Below are 12,617 nucleotides of genomic sequence, written 5' to 3'. Positions count from 1 at the left end.
TAAATAGTAAATAAAACATTTCTACTATAATTTAGAAATGTTAAAATATTGCTAATATTTTCCAAAACATATATATTTTATGATTTTTTGAGAAACATTTGTTGAGAAACATTTCTTATACCTTCAACTCCCATAGGTTATGATATTACATTTAAAAATTAAAAAATACATATTTTTTCTTTAATGTTACAATCGTTCCTCGTTTGCATATGCTGTGTTATGAAGCTTTATGGATATACGGTACACATAATGACCCATTAAGTCCACGTGTAGAATCCAGTATGGTAAAATGATCAGCAGATGGTGCTATAAATGAACATAGACAACAGCTGTTATGCAGCCAGACTTCATAGTATATCCACTTATCTATAATAAAGATAAAAAAATAAAGAAGATATTGCTTTTTGTTTAATATGTTAAAGCGAAATAGTATATTGAAAGAAATATGCAATAAAAAAATAATAACAACCTACATATACATTGATATGCACTAGCAGTCAAAAGTTTTTAAACAGTAAGATTTTTAATTTTTTTTAAAGACATCTCTTTTGCTCACCAAGCCTGTGCTATTTGATCTAAAGTACAGCAAAAGCAGTAATATTGTGAAATATACTGTTTATAATAATTGCTTTCTGAATATATTTTATAAAGTAATTAATTCCTATCGTCAAAGCTAAATTTTCAGCATTTCTCCAGTCTTCAGTGTCACATGATCTTTCAGATATCATTCTAATATGCTGATTTGCTGATTAAGAAACATTTATTATATTATTATTATTATTATTATTAATATTTTAAACAGTTGAAGAAATGATAAAAATGAATATGTAATTAGAAATTAATGACAATAATACTTTCATTTAGCAAGGATGCTTTAAATTGATCAAAAGTGATGACAAAGACATTTATAATGTGACAAAAGATTTATATTTCAGATGCTATTCTTCTAAAATTTCTATTCATCAACGAAACCTGAAAAATTCTACCCAGCATTATTGAGCAGCAAATCAGCATATTAGAATGATTTCTGAAGGATCATGTGACTGGAGTAATGATGCTAAAAAATTAGCTTTGAAATCACAGAAAAATAGTTAGAAAATAGAAAACAGTTATTTTAAATAATAAAAAAAAATATTTAGAAATTTTACTGTAATTTAAATCGAATAAATGCAGGCTTGGTAAGCAAAAGAGACTTCTTTGAAAAACATTTAAAAACTTGCTGTTCAAAAACTTTTGACTGCTAGTGTATATTTGAATAGTTTCAGCTTTATGCATACTATACTTGAATATATGTTAAATTAGATATGTAAAATAATTATTATGCTTAGTACTCTAGAAAGTGTCTTCTTCAGGGTCATTTTACAATATGACCTTTTCAAAAACAGAATGAAAATCTGGAGCATCTCCACATAATTTTTTATGAAAACAATTATTTTCATTCAATAATAAATACTAAACATTTTTTATCATTTGCCTGCCAATTATCATGTAGCAAAAGCAGTGAAGAAACACAACGCAAATTTTAAGATGCTTGTTTATTTAAAATAAGTGACAATATGCTGTAATACTTGAGCAGACGCACTGGCCTGGCAACTAAATATTAGTTATAGAGCAATCATTTCATTAAGAAATTGCGAGACAAAGCAAGCATTAATGTAGGACATTCATGTGTCAGCACATATACACTGATATGGTATCTGAACAAATAAAAACAAATCTTTCAAAGAAACACTTCGTACAGCAAGAAAGAAATAAAAGTGATACTGTGTTCTTAGTTAAGCCTCATGTGCTCAGATTCGAATATTAAATGAAGAGAATTTATATCTCATAGTGTAGTTTCACCTCACTCACAGGATCTGTATGTAATGTAATGTATGTAACACTTGCATTGCAACAATACTAATATTACTAACTAAATGCAGAAACAAAAGCTCTGTAATGGACAATGTTGCAACAAAACAGACTTGAACAAGCACTGGAATGATATATACCTCCCCCTGATATGAAAACACTGCTGAGTTATCACAATTCATAAGCTTATTTCACCTCAATGACTAATTAGAATGGTCAAAAAAATATTTTGGATTTTCAATACATGAGCACTGATTTGCTGCTGATTTAAACAAGTGAGATCTGTTAGAATATGATAGGAAAAGAACCTTTCAGTAGTACAACTCCAGTGCATGCTGCATTCAATGCTACGATAGAAGTTAAAAAACCAGCAAAGAGGCAAATACTAGACACAGCATATTCCCTGATATGGCATGTGCCTTCAAGTAGTTCATAACATAATAAAATGTTGGTTTTAAAAGCTGCAATAAACATTGCTGAATAAATATGTAACAGGCAAAGCATATGCACTGATATGGCACTTGCCCTTAGCAGTTTCAGAGTAGAAATAATACAGATGGCCATGATAACTAACCAGCTTTGGTTTAAAGAAAGAATTTAGCCAACTCTTTGCACTTCGTAATTCTAAAAAGGTCCTCAAAATTTCCCTAGACCCACTTAGAAATCTTATCAACCATACTAGGTGTGTACTATGTACTATGAACCATTGCAATCACAGATCAAAGGTGTTGCTATTGCTTAAGCATATTGTAGCTTTAAATTTAGCGGTTTGATTTGAACTTGAATCACCTAAATAATAGTAAATATCAGCATGGGTATGAAGATAAGAGTCTGTGGCTGGTAGACCCGCTACAAAGCCAGAGAGATCACGGAGGTCACAATGGACATCAGCAGTAGTAAGGATGAGGAAAACACTGTAAGAGAAACACAAAGTGTTTAGACTTACTAAAAGAATCAAGGTATGTATACTCTATATATCTATATACAGTCCCTTGCAAAAGTATTTATACCCCTTCTTTTTTTCACATTTTGTTATGTTGCTGACTTATGTTAAATAAGAGTATCATCCCAAAAGTAAACTGTGGTGGTAGCAGCGTCATGCTGTGGGGCTGTTTTTCAGTGGCAGGGACTAAGGAACTCATCAGAGTAGAAGAAAAGCTCAATGCACCAAAATATTGAGATCCCGATCAAGAGCATTTAGAACCTCAGACTGGGCAGGAGGTTCACCTTCCAACAGGAAAATGCTTCTAGACAACTTTGTGAATGTCCTTGAGTGGCCCAGCCAGAACCTGGGCTTGAACTTAATCAAACATTTCTGGAGAAACCTGAAAATGTCTGCCAGAGCCCAACCAACCTGACAGAGCTTGAGAGGTGAAGAGGTGAGCCGAAGAATGACAGATAATTGCCAAATGCTGATGTGCAAATCTCATTGCATCATACCTAAAAAGACTTGAGGCTGTAAAGGTGCTTCAACTAAGTAATGAGGTAAGGGTATGAATACTTATGCAATGCACTTATTTCAGTTTTTTATTTTTAATGTATTTATGAAGTTGTGACAATTCTAATTTTGCTTTGTCATTACGGTGCATAGAGTGTAGTTTGATGTGGGAAAAAGGTAATTCTAAACAGTATAACATAAGGCAGCAACATAAAACATGAAAAAAAAAAAAAATGAATCAAATGCCTGTTGATGAGGGTCAGTACCTGTTGTTGAAGCTGAACACTCCATGGCTATTACGGCATCCAGGTAGCCCTGGCCAAGCCACTCCTCGTAAGTCCTTCTCTCTCCCACGCCAATTAAAGTGAGAGTTGAGTCCTTGAAAATCAGGTCAGATCCCTCATAGGCTTTGGAGTCAAACATCTTGAAGCCTGAGCCGGAATTAACTCCAAAGAAACGCTGAAAGATTCAAAACAATACGTTTAAAAAAAACAAGGACAACTACAATTTTCAAATTACTCTGAAAATGGAATTTGGATTTACCGACCTGGGCTTTGTCCAGGAGGCCAAAGATGACATGGGGGTTGGTATCGGATCTTATCATAACAGCGTGGGAAGGGACACGGGCCAAGTTGCACTTAGAGTACTGATTGACTTCAGCACGGGACTCTTGAGAGCAAAGCAGCTGAAATTCAGTGGATTTTAGGTCTGCCGCCCAAGAATCAGTATTGTTTCCTGGAAATAAAAAATGCTGATATTTGAGACCTACTAGAGACATTTACACACAAAGTAAAGGTCTGCTCGCTGTACTCTATATAGAATGCATAAATGAACTCTTCAGTTTGTAGTCCTAAACCCAGAAAAAAACATTTTCGAACCATGGGTTCTCATTGAAAGGTTTTTCTAATAGTAGTTTTCATGAAATCAAAAACTGCTACTCTAAAAATGAGAAATAGGCCAGTTCCAACCATTCACATTTTTATGAATAAGAATACACAATTAATAAAATAAAATACTTTGTGCAGCTTTTGGTTGTTATTTTCAGTCGAGAGGTAACAAGAGTAGCGATGTATGTTTTCACTGCTTTTCTAGCTATAATAAGAGGAGAAACGAATGGAAAGATGCCTGTGGATAAATAAAACCTCATAAAGACCCACGTCTTTGTTCTCTCCACTTTAGCCCTGATGCCTTTGCAGCTTTTAGTAGACAACAGCTACTGAAAGAGCTTACAAATGGCAGAGACAAGAAACGCTAGATGCCATCCTGGCAGGATGTATGCTGACGCTTGTAAGAAGTTTCTCAGTGCAGATTGACTCAATATCTGAGGGCATTTAGACTGCTTTTGGGAAAAAATATCGATGGCACAGCATTTGGAATTGTGAAAATTCCTGAGGGAACTCATGGCACATTACACCTCTGGTTTGGCCTACAAACTGATATCATGATTGAACCACTATATTAAGTCTTTGTTTGCTTGCTTGTTTGTTTAAGGTATTTTTAAATAAAAATGGCTTAAAGAAAATGTTTAAATTCTTAAAGAAAAGGAGAACTTTTTACCATCTGTGTTCTGGAATACAGTGGAATGTTTGACAAAGGCCACGTCTCCTTGACCTTGAACAAGGCACCTGAAAATATAAACAGAGACTATGCTAAAATATAGTTGTTATGCCAATACTCAATTGGTAAAACACACAGTAACACCAGATCTTTCAGATCTTTTGTGCAGTATAGAGATTACCTGAAGGCTCCATCATAACCGTCGAATAGGTCCTTGCCTTTTTCACATTTGTTCTGACCACTGGAGTCTCCAATGCACTGCTCACACAGGTTACTGGGGAAACCTTTCTGATTGGCTCCAGGTACACAGGCTGATTTAAAGAACTCCCCAGCAGCTGAAAGCAGAATCACAATTTATTGGAAAATTTGATTTAGAAATCATCTGAGAACGGAATAAATAGGCCATATTGACGTATGGTTTGTTAGGATAGGACTATATTTGGCTGAGATACAACTGTTTGAAAATCTGGAATCTGAGGGTGCAAAAAAATCTAAATATTGAGAAAATCGCCTTTAATATTACTAATCAAAAATTAAGTTTTGATATATTTATGGTAGAAAATTTACAAAATATCTTCATGGAACATGATCTTTACTTAATATCCTAATGATTTTTGGCATAAAAGAAAAATCAATAATTTTGACCCATACAATGTATTTTTGGCTATTGCTACAAATATACCTGTGCCTCTTAAGACTGGTTGAGTGATTTCAGTGTATGAGCTTTATAATAACTGGTACAAATTACAAATACCAATCTTGAGTAAAAAGCTGAAAGCTTTCAATTTTGTTTTAGATTTTAGGACCCCACAGTATTTGTGCACTACATGTCCTACCTTGGGCCACTTGACATCTCTGTGGTCTGATGAGGCCTTTCTCTATTAGCACACCTATGGGAATGTTCCAGCCTGCAGTCCTCCCATAACCTGTGTGACATGAGCGCTTGCTCTTGAGGTCACTGAATCTCTGGATGGCTCCGTTGCTCTTTCTCAGCACAGCCACAGCATAATAAATGCTTCCATCAGTGTCTCCTAAAACAGAGAATCACAGTGGCTTGTGAAAATGAATCATCGTTTATGAATAAAACAGCTGATGTTTCATCAGGCACTGCTGAAAATCTTTCCCAAATACAAAACAGTTACCTAGTGAGTACATTTTGACTGTTACCATTTTCATGTCATTCCTTAAATATATTATAAATGATTACTTGTGTAATACGTTAAAGGCACAGTATGTCATTTTTGCTGTTAGTGGGTGCATATTCAAAAAAAGAAAGAAACAATATTAGGCTAATATCTTAATTAATGCTTGTGCGTATTTTTACCACCTATTAACTTTAGTTCGTCAAAATATTGTGCTTTCTTGCTTACTAAGTACATCTCTATATAATTTAACAGCTTCCACACATTTTTGCTATGGTTTGAACAGCATAAATTAGCAGAACAAAGTATTCAGTAGTACATTAACCGTGCAATCCATGCTGTTGTTTACATCTGAGTATCTCCAATATGGCCGTGCATCCGGGTCAATGACCAAACCGTGATGAAAGTGCAAACCCTCTATTTATATAAAAAGCATATGGTCAAAAAGTCAAAGTACATTGAAAGTTTATGCCCCTAACCTGTGTAGCTCTCTCCGACAGCAGGAATCAAACCAAAACTCTTCCCTGCTGTGTAGACGTAACCTCCATCAAGAGTGATGGCATCAGCTTCCTTGTTCTGGAAAAAAAGAGTCTCATTCTAACTTTAGCAACCTTGAGTTTATCCAAATCTGTTTCTCTATGGTGAGAATTAATCAGGGGTTTTAGTCTCAGAACTTGATTGTTGTGATGTATTGCAGATTTTAGTAAAAGAAACTATGAGTACAAAGGCTGGTTCACATTAAGGACAATAACTGTAACAATAAAAAAAGTTTTAAAAGTTTGAAAGAACTTAACTATACTTCGGAATGATTTTTTTTTTTAATGAAGAATGATAAAAACATTGACAATCAGAATCCACCTGACTTTAAAGAGCGTGTGCATTTAAAGTGACAGACGACAAAATGGCAGTGTGGGCTTATAATAAACAGTTCTCTTTAAAATCGTTATAGTTAACTTTATAGTTATCATTTTTGGTGAGATTGGGTATGAATAAGAGTTTGGCTTGATTGGCATACTTGTATTTTCTTCATACAGTCCTCCACAGATGCACCATGGACACACTGAATATCAGGAACCAAATTTTTGGTTTTGAAAGCCACACCCATGTCTGCACATTTTTGCTGCTCTCCATGAGACAGGACACACCAGCGTAAACGAGAGGGAACATCTACACACACCCATCACAGAGAAACACAGATTTTAAGCACAGTACATTGAAAAAATATCATGAATAGCTTGGTTGCTTTTCAGATTTAAAGTTTTGATTGTTTGATGAATATGCAAAAATTCACACCTGACTCTGTGCAGTCCATAGCTCTCAGTATGTAATAGTAACGGCCCATCCATTCAATATAGTTTTCCTTTTCGGCTTGGATAAATGTGGTTGAAGAGTCGCTGAACAACAAGTTTGTCCCTTCGTAGCTTGCTGAGGAGAACATGGAGAACCCAGACTTTTGCTAGAGATAAACACACACAAACACGTTTATTGTAAATGAAACCGTCACATTGAAATACAAATTAACAATTTGTTTTTACTCAGTTTCAAAATGGATCATACCATTCCCTCGCGCAACATGTTGTAAACCACTGAACCGGTGATGTCAGTGCGGACAACAATTCCCCTCGATGGGACTCGAGCCAGATGGCATTTCTCATAATCACTGACTGGACTGCGGGTGCCGTCCCGACACAGGAGCTGATAGTCTTCAGAGTGTAAGCCTTGAGCCCATGACTCGCCCTGACCTGTGACACAAAGTTGAAAGATTTATTATTTTTCAGATACAGATGATAGTCTATCAACTATCATCTGTGGACAGTAAACTACCACTTTACTGTCCACACTTCCCGTGTATACTTTTTAGTATATCATCATAATTATAACAATTCAATACTTAATTGAGAAAAAAATTATCTGAATAAGATATTTTACATAAAAGAAATTTACATACAGTATAGTCCACAAGAGAAAAAGAGAAAATGACCCTGTTCAAAAGTTTACATTACAGTACAGTACACTTTATTCTTGTTACCTGAATGATCCACAGCTGTTTTTGTTTTGTTTAGTGATAGTTGTTCATGAGTCCCTTTGTCCTGAACACTTAAACTGCCTGCTGTTCTTCAGAAAAGTCCTTCATATCCTACAGATTTGTGTTTTTGAACTCTTTCCAAAAATAACTGTATGATTTTGAGATCCATCTTTTCACACCAAGGACAACTGAGGGACTCATGTGCAACTATTACAGAAGGTTCAAACACTCACTGATGCTGAAAAACAATGCATTAAGAGCCAGGGGTGTAAACTTTTGAACGGAATGAGGATGTGTATGTTTTTCTTATTTTGCCTAAATATCATATTTCTTTCACTTAGCATTGCACTTCAGAAGCTTCAGAAGATACTTTCATGTTCCCCATGTTACCCTGATCTTTAAATTCAAAATGTTTTCACCCTCCCCGGCTCTTGATGCATCGTGTTTTCTTCTGAAGCATCAGTGAGCGTTTGAACCTTCTGTAATAGTTGCATATGATTCCCTCAGTTGTCCTCAGTCTGAAAGATGGATGTCAAAATCATAGTCATTGTTGGTAAGGGTTTTGGAACAGCAGGCAGTTAAATGGTTCAGGACAAACAAGGAACTCATGAACGAATATCACAAAAAAAAAAAAAAAGCAAATAAAAAAAAAAACAGCTGTGGATCATTCAGGTAACAACACAGTATTAAGAATCAAGTGTATGTAAACTTTTGAACAGAGTAATTTTGAAAAATTCAACTATTATGTTCTCTTGTGGACTATATGTAAACGTCTTTCATGTGTAATATCTTATTCAGGTCACTAAATAACATGCATTGTGTATGATCCCTCTTATTTTGGTAAAATAATTCATATTTTGCAGATTCTGCAAGATATATGTAAACTTTTGACTTCAACTATATATTTTGATTTTAGTAATCCTGCACCCCCCCTTCGGAAGTATGCTGAGGCTCCCTGGTTGAGAGTCACTTAAGTGCACATTTACCATCTGTATTCTCGCTTACAGTTGTGTGCTTCACAAAAGCGACATCACCTGCATCCTCAACCATGCATCTGTGAAGCCAAAAACAACAATTAAGTGATACATTGAGAGTATATCTCATTATAAAAGCTGTAACAGCACCAGCTATGTTTCAATATAGCATAATTTTACATTTTAAATGAATATGTTACCTGAATGCTCCATTATATGAATAGTACAGCTCTTGAGTGCTTTGATCACACTTATATTGTCCTCCTTTATTTCCCACACACAGCTCACACAGGGACGCAGGGTCATCTTTAGCTCCCGGGATACAGCTGGCGTTAAAGAAATCAGCAACCCCTAAAAAGCCAAGATAAGCCACAAGATACTTTTTCATTTGAAAAAGACAATCTGACAATTTAAAATGTGCTGCACCAAGAGCGATGGAGTACCTTGTGGGATGTTGCAGCCCATGGCTGACATCATTCCACTGTCAATCAAATACCCCAGAGGGACGTTCCAGCCAACTGTGCGGCCCTTGCCAGTGTGACAAGACTTCTTCCCCTTCAGATTGTTGATGTTGATGGCTGAATTTGCCTTTTTAACCACAGCAACACCATAGTATGTTATTCCTTTCCCTGTGGCCAGAACAATTGACAAGTTGTTGCTTGCTTTAATGACTAGTTACTCAAAAAAATTGCTAGATAAAACAATGGATAGCCCATAACATCAGGTACTATTATACTTTTTGTTTTTAAAAAAAGTATGTAATCAAAAACAGATACAGCCATCATGTTAATATTCAACCTACAGTAATGTTGTTTTTGTAATTGTAGTAATTATGTTTTTAATCATTGCCTTCAGAGGTTCAGAGGTACAACTTGCATAATCTTGTATCTACAGCACCAAAAGAAGACCGTACCATCTGCTCCAGATTCTCCAGCTGCAATTTTGAAGCTGGCTTGCTTGCCAATGTCGTATATTTCTTTAGCACTGGCTGAAAAGGCATCAACTTCTTTTTTCTGTCAAAAGCAATATTGTTCACAATTGCAAATTAATTATTGAACATTTTCTTTTTTTTATGATTCATACTTTTTATTTTCTTCAATGGACAAACAATATATTCAATTTACAGATAATTAAATGTTTTATAAACCCCTCCCCCTAGCCCACCCAAACAACGTGTCAGGTACAATTATTTGTAAATTGCTATCATATATCTACTAAACACAAAAAATAATACAATCATCTTAAAATGGAAAAAAAGGAAAAGAAAACAAAAAATATAACAAGTTAAATAATTTACATTCTTTCAATGTGTCTCACCCACAAGGACTTTAGAGTTCCTCAAGAAATGCCAAATATCTACCCCACCTTCTCTCGTAAACTTCTATTTTTTCAAGTAATCTATATGACATTTTTTCATATGCTGCCACCTTAATTATTGAACATTTTCTATAATATTTCTGCAAATAAAATAAACAGACAAACAACTACAAAGTGTTCCATCTGAACAGGGACACATTATCATTTATTGAATGTTCTTGATAAATTCTCAGTTTGACAGAAAAGCTTTTTAATCTTGACATTAGAGTTTCTGTGATGCTACAACCCCCTAAAGTTAAATACTAAAAACACTTTTAAAAGAATTCCAATGTGAAAATGATAAACATGTGAACACAGTTAGGCACAACTTTATTCAGATAAAGTTTGAAAGATATTTTTTGTTATATAAAAGTGATACAATTTAGAATTTTTATGTTTAAGCAAAACTAAATTTAAATTATAAAAATGTTTTTTCTTTTTTTTTAAATAATACACTTTGTAATTTACTGTCACATGAAAAATTTGTAGCACATTAGATTTGTAAGTTTTTAAAGAAGTCTTCTGCTCACCAAGCCTGCATTTATTTGATCTAAAGTACAACAAAATCAGTACATTTTAAAAATATTTTTACTATTTAAAATAACTGTTTTCTATTGGAATATATATTAAAATGCAATTTATTCCTGTGATTTCAAAGCTGAATTTTTAACATCATTACTCCAGTCACATGATCCTTCAGAAATCATTCTAATATTCTGATTTGCTTAAAAAACATTTATTATTATTATGTTGTTGAAAACAGCTGAGTATATTTTTTAATAAATTCTTATAAATCTTTGGTGAATAGAAAGTTCAGAAGAACAGCATTTATCTAAAATAGAAATCTTTCATAACATTTATAAATGTCTATTACCAGATAAACACGGATCTTTGGATCCTGAGAATCCTGAAAACTGTTTTAAATAATAATAATAATAATAATAATAATAATAATAATAATAATAATAATAAATGTTTTTTGAACAGCAAATCAGCATATAAGAATAATTTTGAAGGATCATGTAACACTGAAGACTGGAGTAATGATGCTGAAAATCTAGCTTTGATCATAGGCTAAATCATAGGCTAAATTACATTTATATATTCATATAGAAAGCAGTTATTTGAAATAGTACAAATAATTCACAATATTACTACCTTTGCTGTATTTGGGATCAAACAAATGCACCTTTGGTGAGCAGAAGAGACTTCTTTAAAAAAAATTACAAATCTTACTGTTCAAAAACTTTTGATTAGTAGTGTAGATGAGATACAAGCTAAGAAAAATATGTTCTAAAACGTTTTAAAACACTTTGTTGTTGTTAGGAACATTTAATTTGATAATGTTGGACACATTATTGGGGCCTTTTAAATGTTCTCTGAAACTTCTGAAACAAGTAGTAAGATTTAAAAAGCATTAGACGAATGTCCAACAAAACATTTCATCAATGAAACGTTTTTGTGCTAAAGCTTTGAGAACATTAATGATGACCAGACAACTTTGACTGAATATCTGTTCCGTTTTGACCGTTTATTTATAACTTGCCAGAACATTAGCTGAAGTTTTGAGAACTTTTATGTTAGCTGTGTGGGTGACTGAGTAGACAGACAGACAAGACTTACGGTTAGTTTTTGTCCGCACTCGGCTTTGGATGAAACGCGGACGCACTGTAGCGATGGTCGAATTGAAGCACTGGTGAAGGCCTGGGCCATTGCTTTACATTTGGACTCCTCCGCAGGAGAAATAGCGCACCATCTTATCGTACTCTGCCCTGACACTGGACAAAGTTATTTATAATATTATTAACATTATTTTAACCCTTCCAAAAATGTCTCAGATTCATATACTCTTGCTTAGATACCTAAAAACATATTTTTCTTACAATATAGCAATAATATTTAAACAGAGGTATAAATTACGTTATATTAACTTAGAATGTTTCTTACCATAATGCGTAAGCGCAAGCAGAATGCTTAGAAAAGCCCAGGTGTCCATCTCTTGACTCTTGTAAGTGCGCAGATGTTAGTGTGTTAGGCTACTGTAGCTTTATATCTGAGAGTCTGTTGCAAAGTCCAAAACACGACTCAGCCCTTCGACATAACTACACGGGAAATTATACCTCAATCATAAAATATACGTGCAGCAGTCAGATTCAGGATTTATAGACTATAACGTGACCAGACGTGAGGACTGAGGAATGACACGTCCAAGAGACAGGCGGAGGTCCAAGGTGCAAACAGAGGGGTCTTTCATTCTTGGAAACTCCACCTTT

General features: G+C 34.3%; 1 protein-coding gene across 1 annotated transcript; it reads right to left on the bottom strand.

The window, feature by feature from the left end:
- Window positions 1–1,516: 1,516 nt before the first annotated feature.
- On the bottom strand, window positions 1,517–12,491 carry meltf (melanotransferrin). The gene is made up of 16 exons (XM_073851536.1): window positions 12,292–12,491; window positions 11,968–12,122; window positions 9,902–10,001; window positions 9,432–9,617; window positions 9,189–9,339; window positions 9,001–9,068; window positions 7,546–7,730; window positions 7,282–7,444; window positions 7,004–7,155; window positions 6,468–6,564; window positions 5,683–5,877; window positions 5,028–5,181; window positions 4,847–4,914; window positions 3,837–4,024; window positions 3,556–3,748; window positions 1,517–2,765 (listed from the first exon to the last, which is right to left on the bottom strand). Exons 1-16 carry the CDS (start codon window positions 12,338–12,340, stop codon window positions 2,701–2,703), a joined length of 2,169 nt encoding a protein of 722 aa, XP_073707637.1. The 5' UTR covers window positions 12,341–12,491; the 3' UTR covers window positions 1,517–2,700.
- Window positions 12,492–12,617: the final 126 nt, after the last annotated feature.

The sequence above is a fragment of the Garra rufa genome, chromosome 12, assembly GCF_049309525.1.
Source record: "Garra rufa chromosome 12, GarRuf1.0, whole genome shotgun sequence".
NCBI classification, from domain to species: Eukaryota; Metazoa; Chordata; class Actinopteri; order Cypriniformes; family Cyprinidae; genus Garra; species Garra rufa.
Note: the sequence above shows the minus strand (reverse complement) of the source record. Positions and strands in the feature narration are given on the sequence as shown.

Excerpts from the sequence above, each read along its gene's own strand:
- meltf (XM_073851536.1), bottom strand. The coding sequence starts at position 12,340 with ATGGACACCTGGGCTTTTCTAAGCATTCTGCTTGCGCTTACGCATTAT. Across the intron at positions 12,123-12,291 it reads GCTTGCGCTTACGCATTATG|TGTCAGGGCAGAGTACGATA; the intron begins GTAAGAAACATT and ends AACTTTGTCCAG. Across the intron at positions 4,025-4,846 it reads TGTATTCCAGAACACAGATG|GAAACAATACTGATTCTTGG; the intron begins GTAAAAAGTTCT and ends TTTTATTTCCAG.